At 43.0% G+C, this 18,686-nt stretch overlaps 1 protein-coding gene across 4 annotated transcripts in view; it reads right to left on the reverse strand.

Annotated features, from left to right (window-relative positions):
• UBAC2 (UBA domain containing 2) overlaps positions 1-18,283 on the reverse strand; it is a 103,516-nt gene extending 85,233 nt beyond the window's left edge. The window contains exons 1-4 of one of the 4 annotated variants that reach the window (XM_049815624.1): positions 18,149-18,197; positions 17,009-17,622; positions 16,122-16,192; positions 6,881-7,008 (exon numbers count right to left, since the gene is read on the reverse strand). In XM_049815624.1, coding sequence (XP_049671581.1) covers positions 6,881-7,008; positions 16,122-16,152 — 159 coding nt within the window. In that variant the 5' untranslated portion in view covers positions 16,153-16,192; positions 17,009-17,622; positions 18,149-18,197. Of the gene's footprint in view, positions 1-6,880; positions 7,009-7,747; positions 8,236-16,121; positions 16,193-17,008; positions 17,623-18,148 lie in introns of those variants that run through there. The other 3 variants (XM_049815625.1, XM_049815623.1, XM_049815626.1) reach the window with 3 other exon arrangements.
• Positions 18,284-18,686: the final 403 nt, after the last annotated feature.

Genomic DNA, 18,686 nt, shown 5'->3' on the forward strand with positions numbered 1-18,686 from the left:
AGTCAAATACATTTTTATGTCCCTAGTTCACATTTACAAATAAAAATGGAAATCACAACCCTAGTGAATTGTAGAATTACAGAAAAAAAATATTTTTTAAGTGACCTCCAGATACCAACTAGTCCAGTGTACTGCTCTAAGCAGGTCTAATCAGATCGGCCTCTCTCAGCCAGTGTTCGGCCACCCGCATGGTTTAAAAAACTAAATCAAATCCCTACATCTAGGCAGAATTTCCCATGTTCTACCTTGTGTCCACTACCTCTTGCACTACCTCAGTGCACCTCCAAGCAGAGTGTGGCTCCAGCTTCTCTGTAGCTTCTGATCAGGTACTTGTAGACAGCAATAAGGTGTCTCCTCTTTGCCTTCTCTTCTTGAGGCTGGATAGACCCAGTTCTCTCAGCCTCTCCTTGTGTGTCAGGTGCTCCAGCCCTCTGACTGTCTTGGCAGACCTGCTCCACCATGTTCATATCTTTCTCGTACTGAGGATCCCAGAACTGGGCACTAGTGAGACCACATCTAGAGCACCTTGTCAACTACAGGAGCAGAGTCACTTGCCTTGACCTACTGGCCACACTCTCACTTATACAGTCCAGGAGATGGCTGTCCGCCTTGGCTGCAAGAGCGCACTGTTGCCTTCTGTCATCCACCAAGATCCACAGGTCCTTCTCTGCAGAGCTACTTCCCAAGCACTCACCCCCACCAGCCTGCAGCGTTGCAGCCTGGGGTTATTCCATCCCAGAAGCAGGACTTTCCAATTCACCAAGTTCCTGTCAGCCCATTTCTTGGGCTTGCCAAGGTCTCTCTGAATAGCAGTCCTGCCTTCCAATATATTCCCACCAATGTTCAATCACCCACAAACTTGCTTAGAGTGCACTTCATCCCATCATCCAGGTCACTAATGAAGACGCTAAATAGTACTGGTCGCAGTACTGATCTCCGAGGGGCCCTCCCCTAATTAATACCTGCCTAGTGGACTTTGCACTAAGGACCATCACTCCACTGAGAGTCCAGCCAATTTTCCACCCATCTTCTTGTCCAGTTACTCGATACATACCTCACCAATTTGTGTTCAAGGACACAATGGGAGACTGGGTTAAAGGCCCTGCTAAAGTCAAGGTATGCAAAATCCACTGACTCCTCCTTGTCCGCAGCACCACTTGCCTCATGGAAGAAAGCAACCAGTTGGTCAGGCATGTTTTCAAAGAATCATAGAATGGTTGAGGTAGGAAGAGACCTCTGGAGACCATCTAGTCCAACACCCTCACTCAAAACAAAGTCAACTAGAGCAGGATGTTAACTGACCGTGTCCAGTCTGGTTTTGACTATCTCCAAGGAGGGAGACTACACAACTTCTCTGGGGATACTGTTCCTCTGTTCCATCAGTCTTACAGTAAAAAAGCTTTTTCTTTAAATGGAATTTCTTGTATTTCAGTTTATGCCCATTGCCTCTTGTCCTTTCACTGGGCCTGGCTCCCATACCTTCCCATCAGGTATTTACACACAGTAGTGAGATCCACCCTGAGTCTTCTCTTGTCCAGGCTAAACAATCCCAGCTCTCTCAGTCTCTCCTCATATGCCAAATGCTCCTAACCATACTGGTGGCCCTCTCTGCTGGACTCTCTGCAGTATGTCAAGGTCTATCATGTACTCCAGGCCCCAGCATAAGGGACAGCACTCCAGATGTGGTCTCATTGAGGCTGAGAGGAAGGATTGCCCCACCAACCCTGCTTGTGAGGCTCCTCCTAATGCAGCCCAGGATGCTGCTGGCCTCTTTAGCCACAACACTGCATTGCTAGCTCATGTTCAACTTGGTCTCCACTAGGACCCCCAGGGCCTTTTCTGTAAAGCTGATTTCCAGCTGGTCAGCCCCCAACTTGTACAGGTGCATGGGGTTACTACTCTCCAGGGGCAGGACTTTGCAGTTGCCTTTGCTAAACTTCATGAGGTTCCTGCTGATCCTTTTCTCCCCTGTGGCAGCAGAACTAACTGGTGTACCAACTACTCATCCAAGTTTTAAATCATCTACAGGCTTGTTGAGACCATCCTCAGTCCTGCTGTCTAGGTTATAAACAAAGACACTAAACAGTATTGGCCCCCATATTCATCCCTGGTGTACACCACTAATGACTGGCCTCCAGCTAGACTTTGTGCCACTGATCACAACCCTGTGAGCCCATCAGTTCAGCCAGGTTTCAGTCCACTGCTCATTTATCTCATCTGTACTTCATCAGTTTGTCTAAGGATGTTATGGGAGACTGTAAAAAAGCTATACTAAGGTCAAACTAAACAACATCCACTTCTCTGCCCTCACCCACCAAGGCAGTAATCTACCTCATCACAGAAGGCTGTCAGGTTAGTCAAGATTTCCACTTCATAAATCCGTGCTGACTACCCTCAATCACTTTATTGTTCTTTGGGTGTCTGAAAATGATTTCTAGGAGGACTTGTTTCATCACCTTCCAGAGATCCACATGATGCTCACTGGCCTGTAGTTTCCCAATCTCCCTTCTTGCCCTTCCTGAAGATAAGAATGACATCTGCTTTCTTCCAGTCCTCAGGAACCTTCATAGACTGCAATGACCTTTCAGAGATAATCCAGAGTGGCCTCACAATGACACAAGCCAATTCTTTCAAGACTAGTGGGTATATACCATCAGGTCCCATGGACTTGCATATGTCCAGTTAGTTTAAATGTTCCCTAGCCTGAGTTCCCTTCACCAAGTTTAAGCCTTTGTTGCTCCAGACTTTTGCACTGATCTCAGCAGCCTGGGACTGCTGAAACGAAGTCTTACTAGTAAAAAAACAAGGCAATGCAAGCACTGAATACCTTGGCCTTTTCCATGTCTTCTGTCTCCAGGTCCCCATTCCCATGCAGCAGCAGGCCCACATTTTCCTTAGTCTTCCTTTTGCTGATATTCCTGTAGAAGCCCTTCTTTTCCTTCGTGTCCTTTACCAGATTCAGCTACAGCTGGGCTTTGGCTTGCAGGCTCAGACAGTGTCTCCATATTCCTCTCAGGTCACCTGATCTGCTTCCACCTCTTGTGTGCTTCATCTTTATGTCCGAGTTTAGTCAGGAGCTCCTCATTCATCCATGCAGGCCTCCTGATGCCTTTGCTTGACTTCCTGCACGCTAGATGAGCCATTCTTGAGCTTGGAGGACACAATCCTTGATAACCAACCAGATCTGCTGGTGCACTCTTTTTTCTGGAACTGTATCTCATAGGAGTCTTCCAAGCAGATCCCTGAACAGGCCAAAGTCCGCTCTTCTGAAGTCCAGGGTTGCAATCCGGCAATTTGCCTTGCCCCTCCTCTCAGGTCCCTGAACTTCACCATCTCATGGTCACTGCAACCAAGGCTACCCCCAATCTTCACATGCCCAACAAGTTCTTCCTCCTTGTTGGTAAGTTTGAGGTCCAGACACAACATCTCCCTTCATGAGCTCCTGAATCATCTGTGTTAGGAAGTTGCTATCAATGCACTCCAGAAACCTCCTGGACTGCTTGTGCTCTGCTGTGTTGCCCTCCCAGCACATATCAGGATGGTTAAAGCCCTCCATGAGGACCAGGGCCTAAAATCATGAGGCTTCTTCCAGGTATCTGAAGAAGGCCTCATCTACTTCTTCATGATCAGGTGGTTTGTAGCAAACACCACCACCAAAGCTGGCTGTGCTGGTCTGCCCTCTAATCCTGACCCATAAAGACTCAACTTCCTCACGTCCCAAGACAAAGCTCTGTGTAGTTCTCTGCTCCTCTTTCACACAAAGAGCAATTCCCCTCCTCGCCCGTCCTTCCTAAAGAGCTTGTATCTGCCTGTTGCAGAACTCCTATCACGTGAGCTAACCCACCACATCTCCATGACCCCAATGAGATTGTAGCCCTGTAATGGCATATGACCTTTAATTCCTCTTATTTGTTCCCTATACAGCATGCCTTAGCATACAAACATTTCAGAGAGGCACCAAGTCACACTGATTTCCCAGAAAACATGTGAGTGTTCCACATAATGCTGTCCCATAGGCACTTCCTTATTTATGTGTATACACTTGAAGTAGGTCCTTTTCAGTCTTGTTTTGCTAATTACAAGATCCCTTCTGTTCACATCACCCTGTACCCTTTGCTGGCTAACCCAGTCCACTGCCTCCTCACTTTACTGTCTTTCCTGTGTTGCTCCTGTCTTAATCGTTCTCCTCACCAGGCTGGCCTGTCTGTTAGCAAAGATGCTTTTGTCCCACTTGGTCAGGTGGATCCCATCTCTTCCAAGTAGTTCTCAATCCTCAGAGAGGGTTGCATGGGCATAAAACCCAAAATCCTGTTGCCAACACCACCTGTGCAACCAATTGTGACCCATAGAATCTGTCTACCTCACCTTGGTTGGCTGCTCCCAGTCACCTTTGTGTCCTGCATGTTTTGAGAAATGGCTTCTAAAAAGATTTGCCCCACAACCTTCCTAGGGACGAAGGTAAGGCTGACTGGCCCAATGTTATCTGAATCCTTCTTTCTGCCCTTCCCAAAGATGGGTGTGACATTTTCTCCAGTCATCGGGTACCTCCACCAAGTGCCATGACCTTTCAAAGATGCTAGAGAAAGGTCTCACATTTCCAGCACCTTTGGCAACCTCAGAGGTAACCCATCTGGGTCTCATTAATTTACCTGTGTCATTTTTCTCAATGGTGGATACTGGTGCACTCTCACAGACTCTGCTAGGAGGCTTAGGGACCTTGGAGGCCTGAGGGCAAAACAGACTTGTACAAACTAATAAACACATCTGCCTGAATACCTCATCCTTTTGCATATTTCTTATCACGAGGTCCCCTGCCACAATGAGGACCGGGCACACACTCTCCTTAAGCCTTTCTTTTGCTGCAGATGTACTTACAGAAACCTTCTTTGCTGCCCTATATCTCCCTCGCCAGTTTCCAGCTCAGCTTTGGCTCCCTGCTCCCTTTCCTAAGCCACAGCCTGCTAGGCATTTTCCCCTCTGTGGAAGTTCACGTGCCAACACACTGCCTGAGCCTTATGTTTCTCAAGGTCTTTAGGCCTCAACCAATGCTTCTGCCTCTAACTTCCCCAGCATACCAAAGGACTGAACAAGAAGAAAGAAGTGGGACCTCACCATTCTAGCTGTCCCATGTCAACATGCCCAACATTAAAACCTAGCATGAGTACCACCCCTTCCTGAAGTCGAAACTGGCTGTGAACTTGTAGCTGAACATTTCATGATACACATTAACTGAACAGCCCTCACATAGACTGTGGAAATCTTCTAAGCCTAATTGCTCTTTACTTTAGTCAGCTTAAAAAATACATAGGTCTAATGTAATCAAGATCTTCATTTTACACACCGCATCTTCACTGCTCTTCAAGGGTCCCCTTTATGGAGACAAAGATCTTTTAGTTTTGGGCAGTACATATTTTGCCTTCCAAATCAAATGTACTCTTCTTCAGCTGCATGCTTTATTTCCTATGCTCCCTACCAGCTTTACCAAGTGTTAATATCCAATATCTGAAATGTCTGTTCAGCCCCTGAAAAAATTCCATTCCATTAAACTCTCCCTGCAGACGAATTTATTCTAAACAAATTTTCTTTGAAGTGTTCTCATTTGAATATTAGCATCAGACAAGAGTTAAATGATCTGCTCTCCTTGATCTCAGAGGTACACAATTATATATATATAGCTTACTCCAAAGGCTATGACAATAAATGAAACAACAATTTCAGGAAAGAAAAAAAAAAATCAAACCCACAAATTCCCCAAAGCACCACAATAAAAGTATCATAGCTTCTACAGATACCTGTGAATGTTTATGCTTAAGACACAGTAAACATGGTTTCTTTGAATAAAACACAGCTACTACTGTTTTTCAGCAGATCAAACAAATGAAAAGAGACCAACTCTTCTAAAAACAAACTGCAAAACAAACAAATAACCAAACAAACCCCAAACCCACAAAATTTCCATTTAAAACTTCAAAATAGTTTCTCAGTTTCTCCTCCTCCTCTGCAAACACTTGGTTGTAACATTTTTAAAAGGCAGATGTTAATTTATGTTTTTTTGCTGCACAGCATTAACAAGACACTTGGAAAATATGAGCAGTGCTCTTGTAGAGTTGTAATCTACCTTATTATAACAAGGCTCTCGTTCTTGACAAGAAAGACCACAGAAAGTGCAACAGCAACTATCACTAGCTAGGTCTAACCTTTTAAGGCTTGTAGGCTACAGATGACATTCTCGAAGACATTAAGTTGACTACATACTTTTTTTTGATGTAACTGTAAAACATGTGAGCTAAGATAATTACAGAGGCCTTTGCTGACCCTTCTCTGTTGAGAGAAACTCCCCCATCACTTGGAATCTTCAAATTAGAAGCAGCAGTTCTATTCAACAGGCAAATTTAGTTTCCCAAAACTAACTAGAACAGAAGTTACAGAATGAAAGTTATGGCCTCTGTGTTAAAATAAGTCATATATAATCAGAGTACCCAACCACAATAGCCCTCTTCAGCCTCAAAACCTAAGAACAATAAGATATTCATATTCATATCAAAATACTTCTATTATTACACGGGTTAAATCACACTTCATTCACAGCAAGTATCCAAATGCCAGTGGCTGAAAGGAAAAATTATACAAACCCAATCATTTCCCAGACAAAAGAAAGAAGTGAAAAGCTATGTTGATCGTTTCAGATCAGCTTTTCTCACTTTCTCCAAAAAGTGGCATACTGGGGTGACATTAAAAAAAGCAAGAACAAGCTGGTCTACAACAGTGAACAAAGGGAAAGAACCAGAGGAGAAACAGACTGCGGGGAGGGCGAGGGGAGGAATCGCGTAGAAGAGTGTAGTTTGCAGTCTCCTTCCACACAAAATGAACTAACTCTTACCTGAAAATCCTCTTTTATAGCTTGTAGGTTATATGCAAAGAACTTCTGATAATGTTGGAAGAGCAGCGTCAATAGAATCGAGAGGGCACTTGGGACTAGTAACAGACTCTTTGACAAAGGTGCTTTATCTTAAAGACAAAAAACAAACAAAGAAACAAAAGCCATTTCAAAGAAAAGTCACTTAAATGACTTGAGAAATGTCATTTAAAAAGTAACATATTTAAACAGGGGATTGGAAAACGTAATACCAGTGGCACCACATTGAGTTTTTATCTCAACAACTTCCCAAATTCTCAACAACTTGCAAACAGATAGGAAAAACGCACCAACCAAAGGAAGTCTTTAGAGATATTAACGACAGTTAAATATTAATCAGACATTTTGTTTTCAACAGTCTCTCGTGAAATTAATTGTTTGGCTCTAATTAAACCAAGCTCTCTGCACCTATAGAGGTCATGCCTTCCTATGCAGCCCTCCTAAGGCTCAATCACGTTTCAGGAAATAAAACAATCGCTCTTTTTCACTAGCAAGATATACATGCACATCTAGTTAAAACAAATAGCTTTGTTTCCTTTGTGTTAGGGATTACGATTAGCTTTTTTTCTAGAGGCTACGAAGAAGGAACCACCTGAATAAATGGACTTTCTCTTCACCACACTTGGATCCACTGTTCAAGGAAACATAACTATGTTAATTTACACAACATTCATCTCCCTTCCATTCAATTATTACAATTATTAATAAAGAAATTAATAAAATCAGGACATTTGTGAAATCAGAACTTCTTTCCCCCAGTAGCATGACTTTCAGAGAGGACACTCAGAAGAAAACAAGCAGAGAACAGAGAAATCTGCAGTACACGTTTACTAAAAACCACGAAGTGGAGTATCCAGCAGGAGTATACCCAGCAATTCATCCTAAGCTGTTGGTGTAGTTGATGCAACGAAACACAAACTCTTGCCCAACAATTCAAGCAAATACAGAAACTCTGAAGTACTATTTCATCTATTTTTCTCCTTTTCACACATGCAACCTGAATCACATTTACTTCCTTCCCAAACATCCCAGTTATAGCACAGAATCTACTGATTTTCTGACAGCTGCTTTTTTCCAGGGTATTATGAAATCTGTAGCTCTGTTGTCATTGTTCTTAGATAACAAAAGAAGCAATAAGACTACTTTAAAAGTACTAATGGGAATAAATGAGCAGGAGCACAGGAAGAACAAAACTGCATTAAAAAAGTTTAATACAGGAAACATTTAGTACTTGTCTAGATAAACTGACTACCATGAATGATTCCATCAACATCTGCTGCACAGCAGAAGAGCAAACTGCTATAAAAGGAAGATGGTAATAGGCACCAAAGCCAAGATTTTAATCATGGCACAATCCTACTGCCATCGAAAATATGGTTCTTACTACATAATTTAAGCAAGATCCTCATTCAAGTTATAACTGATGACATCAAGAACAACTTTGATGGGCCCTGTTAGCTGTTCTCAGCTCACACCACCTTGAAGCCTGCAGTCTTCTGATGTTCACCATGTGAAGAAAACATCTCTCCCTACATGTATCGTAACGTAAACCTGTACTTCAAACTCTTCTTTCAGTCCATGACCATATCTTCGAGTTCATTATTTACAGATTCACTTTCCTTACTCCATTTAAGCAATTAATGCTTTGAAGAACTATCCTTCTCTAAAAACTAGACAGTGACTTGGACTGACACAGGTTAACATTACTCTGCTAACCATAAGCTCTACTTTTATAATTAGATTTTTTGTGTGAGACATATCAGGAGGGCAGAAAGCCTGACTGAATTTTTTTAATGCAAGAAAACTATCCACCTTTCAATTTAGTATCTTTCTTTGGATTTCTTTGCTCTCCAAAAATAAGATCTGTAGTCTTTAGACATCCATTTTTTTAAATTACTCATCCCCCTGATTTAGTTGGACGCTTCAAAAAAGTTTGAAGCCATCAGAGTACTGTAGACCACTGGGGGGGAAAAGACGCTAGAGCTGCCTGAAAGTTACTGTGCACACAATGCACACACATGTTCACTTGAAACCTCAGGCAATGCTCCCTTAGTTAACTTAACTTAGTTAACATTTCTTGATGTGAAAAGGTCAGTTTTATAACTAGGATACAAGAGAGATTTGAAAGCACAGTCTAAATCAGAACAATAGTAGTAGACATAACAGTAGACATTTCTGAACCAAAGTTTGATAAAACTTGTTATTTTACTATCAAATACATTTACATTATTTCATGAGTTTAAATAAATTTTTAGAAGAACTCATTAATCCTATAATACTTTTCACATAAGGATCATGTTACCATAAAAAACATGGCAAGCAAGTAACTAGATTTCCCACCATGACTATATATTTCTATACAGGTTTAATATTTATATTTAGATTTTACTGTAATTTTCATATCATTAGATCATTTTTACATTACAGGTAATACACACCTGAAATACTTTATCCTATTAAGTTCATTCCTAATTTGAATACATTCAAAAATAACCAATAGAACCTTATCTGTTTTCTCCAGAAGTGTGAACAAATATTTTTATTATGAGCCTCCTTCCAGCTTAGACACTTTAAACCTTGTTATAGAGGAAAAGTACTTATTTTTAAGCATGTCACCACATGAAAAATCACAGAACTAACCCATTAATGTGACAGGCACCCACAGGGAACATCACATGAGTAACGGAAACTTCTACTCTCAAACTTACCAAAATGTCGTCAGGTAAGTTTCTTCTTGTCCAGTAAACTTGAGAAAGATCAACTCTTCCAGATAAATAATGCATCTCCTGAAATGTTTTTTCCAAGTGTTTCACTGTACAATGTAGTAGTTTGCTTTACCACTCAACAGCATATAGATCCTTATCAAGGACTGCTGTGAGGTCACCAGTGAAGGAACGACCCTCCCACTGCTGTGGAATGTCTCAACCAGTAAGACTGAAAATGACTAACGATCCCAGATACTGCACAATCAGGCATTCTGACACCCATTCTGACATTTACTTAGAATGTAAAGGCAAAATTTAGAAAGCAAAATTAATTCTAGTCGAATGGATTTGCAACGATGTGCAGGATGGAAACAGGTTCTACCAACTTACTGGGATACCAGTACCTACTGGCAGCACCAGTGTAAATGTGCACAAGGAGGAGAAAAGCACAGTGCCTCTAAAGAAAGCAGAATGAAAGGATAAACTCTTATTTTGACCCTGAAGAGTTAAAATACATCAAATACTATCTTCAAAGGCCTTGGAATAAATTTGCAACCCCAAAGTACTCCTTAAGTGGCAATTCTTTCAAACAACAGGCAAAAATAGCTTTGGTGCTGCAACACACATACTGAGCTTCCATCTAAGTGAACAGAGAAATTTTGTAATAACCAGCAGAACATGCCCATATTATGATGAAGAACAAAGAACTAGCTTTCACTACAGATCTTTGCTTCCCCCTCGTGCAATGGAGAAGTTCTCCCCAAAACTGCCCTAATAATCTCACAGGCAAGCACCCTGACCTTTGTGCTACCACTGTGCAACATGAAGCTGATCCTAAAAGGCGACATGAATGAGCAAACCACCTCTAAGTCTCCACTTTCCACCCCTGCACTCATTACAAAGCCTACAAATCCTCTTCTTCCACGACCTACCACTTTTCTGGCTGCCAGTACCACTTTCAAAGTACAGAGAGTTAAGGAATAGATGTGTCTGTCTGTCATAAACGGAGGGGGAGGTTTATGGCTCAGGCAGTTGCAGCTTCAGAAGCCACCACTGCGCTAATGAGAACACGAAAGTTGTGGTAGCAGCAACAGCTACGGTTTTTTAAATGATTTCCTGTTCCCTGCCTGTTCACCACTCACAGGTGAAGAGAGATAGCAAATGAGCATGTCAAAACAGGCAGCCAGACCAAGCTAGTTTCAGAAGGGCTTTTTGGGGAACAACTTCACCCACTGGACTGCTGTCCCGGGCCTGAGACTCAAGCGTTGACTGGGGAGAGGGCCTCACTGCCAGCACCAGCTGATGAGCAGTGGCTGCAGAAGCTCAAATTAGCTCAGGACATTTTTTGTGGGGATCCCTACTGAGCTTACACCACAGCTGCAGACAAAACATGCTGTTTTTTCTACTATCATCTGCAAACTTCCCAAACCCAGCTGCTATGAGGCAGACATGCCACTTTCATACAGACAATTAACTGTTGGGAGATACTATAGCGGCATGAAGTATGCACGAACCATTTTTTAGTGTTGATACACAAGATCTATGAGTCTTTTAAACCATAATTGATGCACAACTGAATGCACAGTACTTCCCAAACGCACTGATAGAATCTGTATTTTGGGTGGTTGTTTTTCCTGCGTTGAGGCATCATGCAGATATTCATCTACTGTATTCCAAGATCTGTCCAAGAACCTGTAGGAGGTTCACCAACCAACAGTGACGTTTCAAAACAGTCAGAGTTTTCAAGGACTCTTGCCTACTATTCTCCCTTCAGATGCAGGTTTGCTACACATCAAAGAGCATGAACACCTCCTCCTGAATGCTTGGAAACCTTGCTTGCCCTTTATTCTAATGGTCGATGAAACCCACTGTCATAGATATGCAAATCTCAATAATAACTTTTAAGTGCTTCCTAGACACCAACATGTGCTTTTGGGAGACTGGAGCAACCTTACTAGATCTGAGGAGTAAAAGCTTGTCGTTATTATAACCACACACGGAGTCCTGAACAGTAGCCGAGAACAAACGACAGTGTGCCATGGAGGGAAGATGACAAGAGATCCAGACACATGTAATACTGCTTGAGGAATCTGGAAGATACCAGGAGACTGTGTGCTGACTGGTAGGATGGAATTTAACCATATGATGATTTTTTAGAGTTTGTTCAATCCAGTATAAGTATTTTCCTAATACTTCATCCTTTGAAAAAAAACCATGCACTACCAGAGGACCCTGCAAAAGCAGTGAAGTTACTGCTTCCTGAAAGAATTACACGACTGAATGAGGTATTTGGGGTCAGGAAAGCAGCTCATGCCCCTGCTCTAGGCACAGAGCACAGACACAGGAAGGGGATCCTGTGTTCAGACTGTTACTTCACAGCATACTCTGGTGGTTAATCATCGTGATGCCTGCAAGTGAACACAGTGAGAAGAGTATCACTGCAGGAACAGTTTTTCATCAAATGCTTATAAACTTAATGCAGAAGCTGAGAGGTGAAGAACTTTAGTATATATATTCCGAAACTCAATAAAGAAACCAACTGTGATCGTGCTTTAAATTTTTAAAAGGTGCTGGTAAGACTTCAATCAAACCAGTTACCTACACATTTACTGTTTAGAAAACTGCTGATTTTACCCTGTCACAAACTATAAAAGAATGAGCCGCTACGAAAAGAAAAAAAAAAAAAAAGAAGAAAACCTTTGTTTCTAAAAGGAACATATGAAAAGAAAGTGAAAAGGGTTGAAGTTAACAAAAAACGCTCACCTTGTTGAGAAACCTTTTCTTCCCCCCAACCACAGAGCATATTACCATACTACTATTAGTATTCACTGTCAGAAATACCGGGTATGGCTACACCACAACACCACTGGAGATCCCCACCTTAGCTTGAAACAAGGTAGCTCTGCAGCAGCAGCAGAATAGCCACATTTTTGTGGTGTTCAATGCATGGCTAATTGAACTGGTGTGGCTATGCTGCTCCAAGGAATCAAGCTAATATTTTGAACCAGGTTGCACTGTGGCATGCTGATGTACAAGCTAATTTGTTTTCCCATATAGTACTGTACTGTGTAATATTGTTATGCACAGAAGTCTGATATATTCAATATATACTTACTTTTTCCTTCAGCTGTGCCCCAAAGCATCAACTTACATCCCTTTATTATTTTCCTGACACCCACGCACAACACAGTTCAGCCTTGCAGGTTACGCAAGCAGAGGAGCACAGCGTTCCCTTCTTGCCTTGGGGATCTTTAACAAATTGCTAGCACTGCACTACAAGGTTCACAGAGAGGTAAAAGCGTAAGTTGCATTAGTGGAACTGCTTCCATGCAAGTTCAAAGGACTCTACTCCCTACTACTACAAGAAGTAGCTTGTGTGTAGTAGGCAAAGCAGCCAAATATTTTCCACATGTAGCAAGTGGACAGGCTTTAAAACATGGACTCAGATTTTACCTTAATGAAGACTAGCTCTAACAGGCTTTCCTACTATACTCATGTGCGGTATTGCACATAGCATGAAGAATACTGGGAGGGGATATTACAATGTCTGCAGAAAAGTCTGGTGTTAGTCTTACAGGTTTACGTTGTTGGAAAGGCCCTGGGGTCTTATAATGGAAAGCCTCCTGCGTGTCATTCTTTGCTCCTGGGAAGCAGCACGTTGGCGAGCAAGCACCAAATATACCTAAGCAGCGCTACAATAAATCAAACGGACAGCCCAGTTTCAGTCTTCATGCACTCATGCTAGCCTTGGCGGAGCCACTAAGTGTTTCAGCAGCTTTCTTCGTGGGACTCAAGTTGCTGGCAGACTGCAACACAAGAAACCAGTCTGGATCCAGCACCACAGCCCACCTCTCAAACCCTTCCTTAAAGCCAGGTGCTGCAGCATGCTTCCTGAACACACTGCAATATTGTTTTACAAGTCAACTCAACTGGATTAGTGTCTTGCTAAGACATTTGAGTATGCCTGTGCTGTGCTTCCTATTATCCAGAGTAATTGCCTTTTTTTTTTCCCCCAGGGCATACCAGCTCCTCCAATATTCCAGATAACAGAAACAGTTTCCCTTAAGAAGGGCAAACTGGTTTTGTCCTTTTAAACGGTGTTCTTCCTTGTTTGATGACTTCCATATCTCATAGTGGTAACATGTACCAGGTACATTTATTTTTACATCTCCTCATCCAAAATTGTGTCATGCACTGAGTAGGTGTGTTATCAGCTCCCAACACAGTCATCATCTGCTACACCTGATACTGCCTGTCCAGAATTCAGCGTATCACTCCTAGCAAAGGACCTACTTGTCTGAACCGGTTCACCTGCACCCAGCGTTGGACTGCTTCTCTGTTGGAGGGGTTTGCTTTTATATATGTCTCTTATAACGTCACTTTTCAAGAACCTCTCTGCCTATGCATGTGATTTTAAAGAGTACTGAACAGCAGAAGTAGGATGGGGGATTTATACCAGGAAACTCTGAAAATAGGATAAGAAATACTAGAGAAACACTTCATGTTAAGAACTGCAGTGCTCCAAGTCATTAGATATCTCCTTAAAGGCACACAGACAAGGTCAAGCACTTCACTACACAGGCTCAGCTATGCAAGCATTATTTACAAGAAAATCTAACTTCAGTAGAGGTGGTCAAACTTACAAGGAATACCTGAAGCTGGATCTGTGGTAAAGAACTCACAAGTTTTGAATATTCCTTGGATGAAGATAATATCATCCACACTACTGAACTATACAGCCAGGACGTGAAACGAACTTTTCTGTGTAGCCACGTACCATAGTGTAGCATCCACTGGCACCCATCGTACAGAGATGATCCACAAAGTCAGCTCACAGGAAGTAATACAGAAATAGTTTTTACTTGCTAATAACTTTGAATAATATTGTTTGTTCAGCATACTAGTGGTATATTAGCAGAAATAAAATTTGGCCATCAACCAAGCGAAGATCCATGTAACAAAAACAGCCCAAGGGTCTATCTATGGCTAAATCTAGATGATGTTTTTTAGGACTGTTTTATCAACTGACTGTAAATAATGCAACAACAACCTTGCCCTGAACAAAGAACAATAACAATCAGGACGGCTACAGTAGATAAGTGGACTTCAGAAAAGCTTAGCTGAGCTATACTTTATCTGTTGTATGTCAGGGCCACCTTGAAATACAAAAGTAAAATGTATTCAGAGTGAACAAACCCAACAGTATTCGTGATCTAGAAATGCAGCTACTCAGCAATCTGCACAAACAGATACATAGCTGAACTCCTTTTGCTGATGAAATAAAAATACTCAAGTTTTTCATTTACTCAGTCAAGATTTTATTCAATGCCAGCAGCCAAAGATTTTCCCAAATAAATGTTATAAATAAATTGTGCTAGCAGGAAGCTACAGTGTCTTCCTCCCACATCTCCTAGAAACAGTACATCAGTCTACCAAACTTCAGTCATCTCTTCTGCCACATTTTGTCATATTAAATGTTTGGAATATTAAACAATAATTTAATTTTAGCAAGCACACAGGCTTTTTATTCGAATTATAAGCTATCTTCTCTTGAGCACATACAGTTACCATGTCTGGGACATAACAAAAGACAGAATTGACTATAGGGTCAATCAAAGTTCCATGAATTTTTACAGCAAGAGGAATAACGTGTGATGAAAAATGTCCAAAACTTAATATTCTGATTAAATTATTCTATGTAATGAGGGTCAAAGACCAGTTTAAAATGCGTATTTATCAAGAAAATATCCTAATCATCTCAGTCTCCCTGTAGTTTACAAGAAGAGTTTCGTTTTCATCAAAACATCAAGAGATGAGAGAGGCAGCCTAGAAACACTGAAGAGACAGGATGCAAGAAGGGGAAAAGGGACTAATGCAGTATCAATCAAAGGGAGATAGGCTTCGTAGGACATTAATTACGAATTTGATCTATGTACTGCATCAAATAAAAACTTAAGGATTCTTGAGTTATTTCTCTCATTTAGACTTCTAATGACAACACAGACTATTAAATTGATCTTTATATTGTTTCCACAGTCTCCTGGAATTATACGATATAGTCCACTGTTATTTATTTTGGTTTATTCTGAAATTAGCAGAAGAAATAAAACCCAAAGAATTCAGAGAACAGGGACAATAATATCCTCATCCAAGATTCTATCAACCTTCATTAGATTAATATTACCAGATGGAGCAAAAAGTTTATAACCAGCTGCAACTGCTGCCGCTGCGAGCCACTGGTTACTCTCCTATCTCTTTCAGAAAAGTATTAAATGCAATTTCAAGAATTAACTAAATAAGAGAATCTACAAGAACTAAAGTACTTCAAACAAGTTAAATAATTATTTAGGTTCTCCTAAAGAGTTTCAAAATCAAAAAGAAGTTTTTAAAAAGGTGAGTAGGCCAAACCCAGACTTGCTTCCATAAAACTAGGGACAAGGGTGTCTCTGGCACTCTTGTTAAAACACTTTGCATAAGAAGCCCAGTAAGAATCACGTTACCAAAATGTAGTAGAGCTCTGGGGTCATCCATCTACTGTTTGTTTGTTTTCCCAGTGCTAAAGTGGGGAATTCTGCAGAAAGGAGTGAAAACAAGGTAATGATGAAAACAAGGCAAAAAGAATACAGTAGCCTCTGACATTTCTACCACCGCATCTGCGAAGATGCTAAAGCCCTTAATCTAGTAGGAATATAATTAACAACTGGGTCACTTTTTAAAATTACCTACGATACACATGGCTAAAGAGAGCTTAGTATTACTCAGTTTTACCAAATGGTATTGTGATATGGCTTTAACCAAACGTTAAGAAGTCTCTGTCAGAGCTGGCACACCAGGCTAGAGGAGCCTTCAGTCTGACCCAGCATGATCACTCTTATCGCTCTTGAACCAGGTGTCTGGTTATTTTATCTAGGGTTTCTGATACAGGTCCATTTATCCACCAGCTGTGCCTCAACAATTGGTTGTCATTGCCCTTCTGCCAGAGGTTATCGCTCCCAAGACCCAGGGGCAGAACAGAACATGGACACACATGTACGTTTCCCTGATGCAACATCAGGCGCTCATTCATTAGCTGCCTAAAGCATCAGATTCTGCACATCAGTGACTGAATCCTACATACCTGCTGCTACTGCACTTCAGCTACAAAGGCAGAAACAAAAGTCTGAGGGCAAAGGGACATCTTAAACTGCTAGAGTTATGCACCAGGTGAGCGTATGTCACTGCCACCTAACTCTGTGCCTCTACTAGAGTTTGTCAGTGCACCAGTACCAGCCAAGTCTTATTGTGAAAAATCACTTTAGGTCAGCAGGTGAGTTCAGTAAGAGTGTACATTGCACCAGTTTTCCAGAAGAAAAAAATTATTAAAAAAAAGAAAAAGTAAAGCATTTACTTTTTGCAGAATGGCATCTTGTCTAGGTTTTTCTCCTAGCACAAATATGTTTCTTATAACTCCAGTTTTCCACTCATCCTTCTGATGGACCTATCTTGGAGAAACTTTTAAATACTGACTGTGGCTTTCCACCCATTCAGCCAAACAAGGATATGCTTCACCCCACCTTCCTTCTCATAGAATTATACACAGACACATGCCACCAAAAGGTTGTTCTTCTACAGTACCCTATTACCGGAGGAGAGGAAGAAAAAAAATTAAAAAAAAATCAGGAGCTTTGAATCAAGTGCAGTGCCACCAGATCCATCTGCAAAAAACTTGCCTCCCCTCATTTGGACGCCTCAAACAGAATATAGCTACGACTAACGCCCCTTCTTAAGCGGCAGACTTATTCCCCCCTTGCTGGAGGGTGCTTTCACACTCAGATTTGGGTTTTTGCGTGCAGCACGCAGTTAGTCAGCAAAGTTTTGACTTATCCTTTGTCCCAGCCTGCTCTGTAGTGCCGTAGCCCACGCTGCATCTCTCCGCCGCCGTTTCCACACGCAGCAGATTCTTTGCCCTGTCAGCCAGCTCAGAAGCCACCCTCGAGGCCTGCCAAGTCCGTCCAGGTACCGCTGGGATACGAAATTATTTACGTATGGCACACGTAAAAAATAAACAAGAGCTGGAAAGGTGTTTGCCCTTAAACCTGCCTTGCCAAAGAAGCGGTTTAAACGACAGCCTTCTCTTCGCGTTAGAAGGGAGTTCCTTCTCGGCTCTGATAGATACCTATATATTTTTTGTCACATATACACCCACACACACACAGAGGCAGCTGGGGAGCCGGCCCCGGGACAGCCGGGCCGGGAGCGGACCGCTCCGCCCAGACACAACCCCTTGCCGCCGGCCGGCCCAGGCGGCAGAGCCCGTGAAAGCGGAGACCCCCTTCCCCTCACCCCCCCCCCCCCCCTCCCCGGGGCACGGCCGCGGTCCCGCAGCGGCAGAAGCGGTAAAGCCCGAGTTTAAACGCCAGGCCGCGGTGTGCGGGGGGAAGGGGGGGGGGGGGGGGGAGCCGGTCCGGCGGGCTGCCCCCCCCCACTACGCCGCCCTCCCCTTCACCCCGACCGTCCTCCCCGGGGCTGCGACGGGGCCGGTACTCACAGAGCCCGTTGGAGCCGGTGCTGGTAAACATGGCGACGGCCCGGCCGAGGCGGGCGCCGCCGGCGGAACCCCCAGAGGCCGGGCGGACCCCCCCCCGCTCCAGGAACCGCGGCGGGCCGGGGACGGCGCGGCTAAGGCGGCCGCGATGGGCCAAACGCCGCCGTCAGGCGAGCGGCCGGCGCCCCCTGCAGCAGCTGCTGGGAGCGGCTCCTGTCAGGGGCCCTGAGGTACGGGGAAGGGCTCTGGGAAGCTCGGGGCGTAGCCAAGCGGGGGTAAAACCCGAGTTAGCCTGCGTGTACCATACCTAATTACTTCTGTCTTTATAATGAGGATTTAAATTTGAAATTTGTAGGTGCCTGGGGGGAAGCTTGGCTCCTCGCGCTCTGGAAACCTGTGAGAGGCTCGCCTTAGTCTTGGGAGTCTGTGAGGTAAGTGCCGGCTGAGGAGCCGCGGGTAAGCTCTTGTTACAGCTAGCGGAGACATAGTCAATCAAACAGGGGAGCCTGGAGAGCTTTGCAGACGGTCAAATGAAGGTGTC

This window comes from Accipiter gentilis, chromosome 13 (assembly GCF_929443795.1).
Source record: "Accipiter gentilis chromosome 13, bAccGen1.1, whole genome shotgun sequence".
NCBI classification, from domain to species: Eukaryota; Metazoa; Chordata; class Aves; order Accipitriformes; family Accipitridae; genus Astur; species Astur gentilis.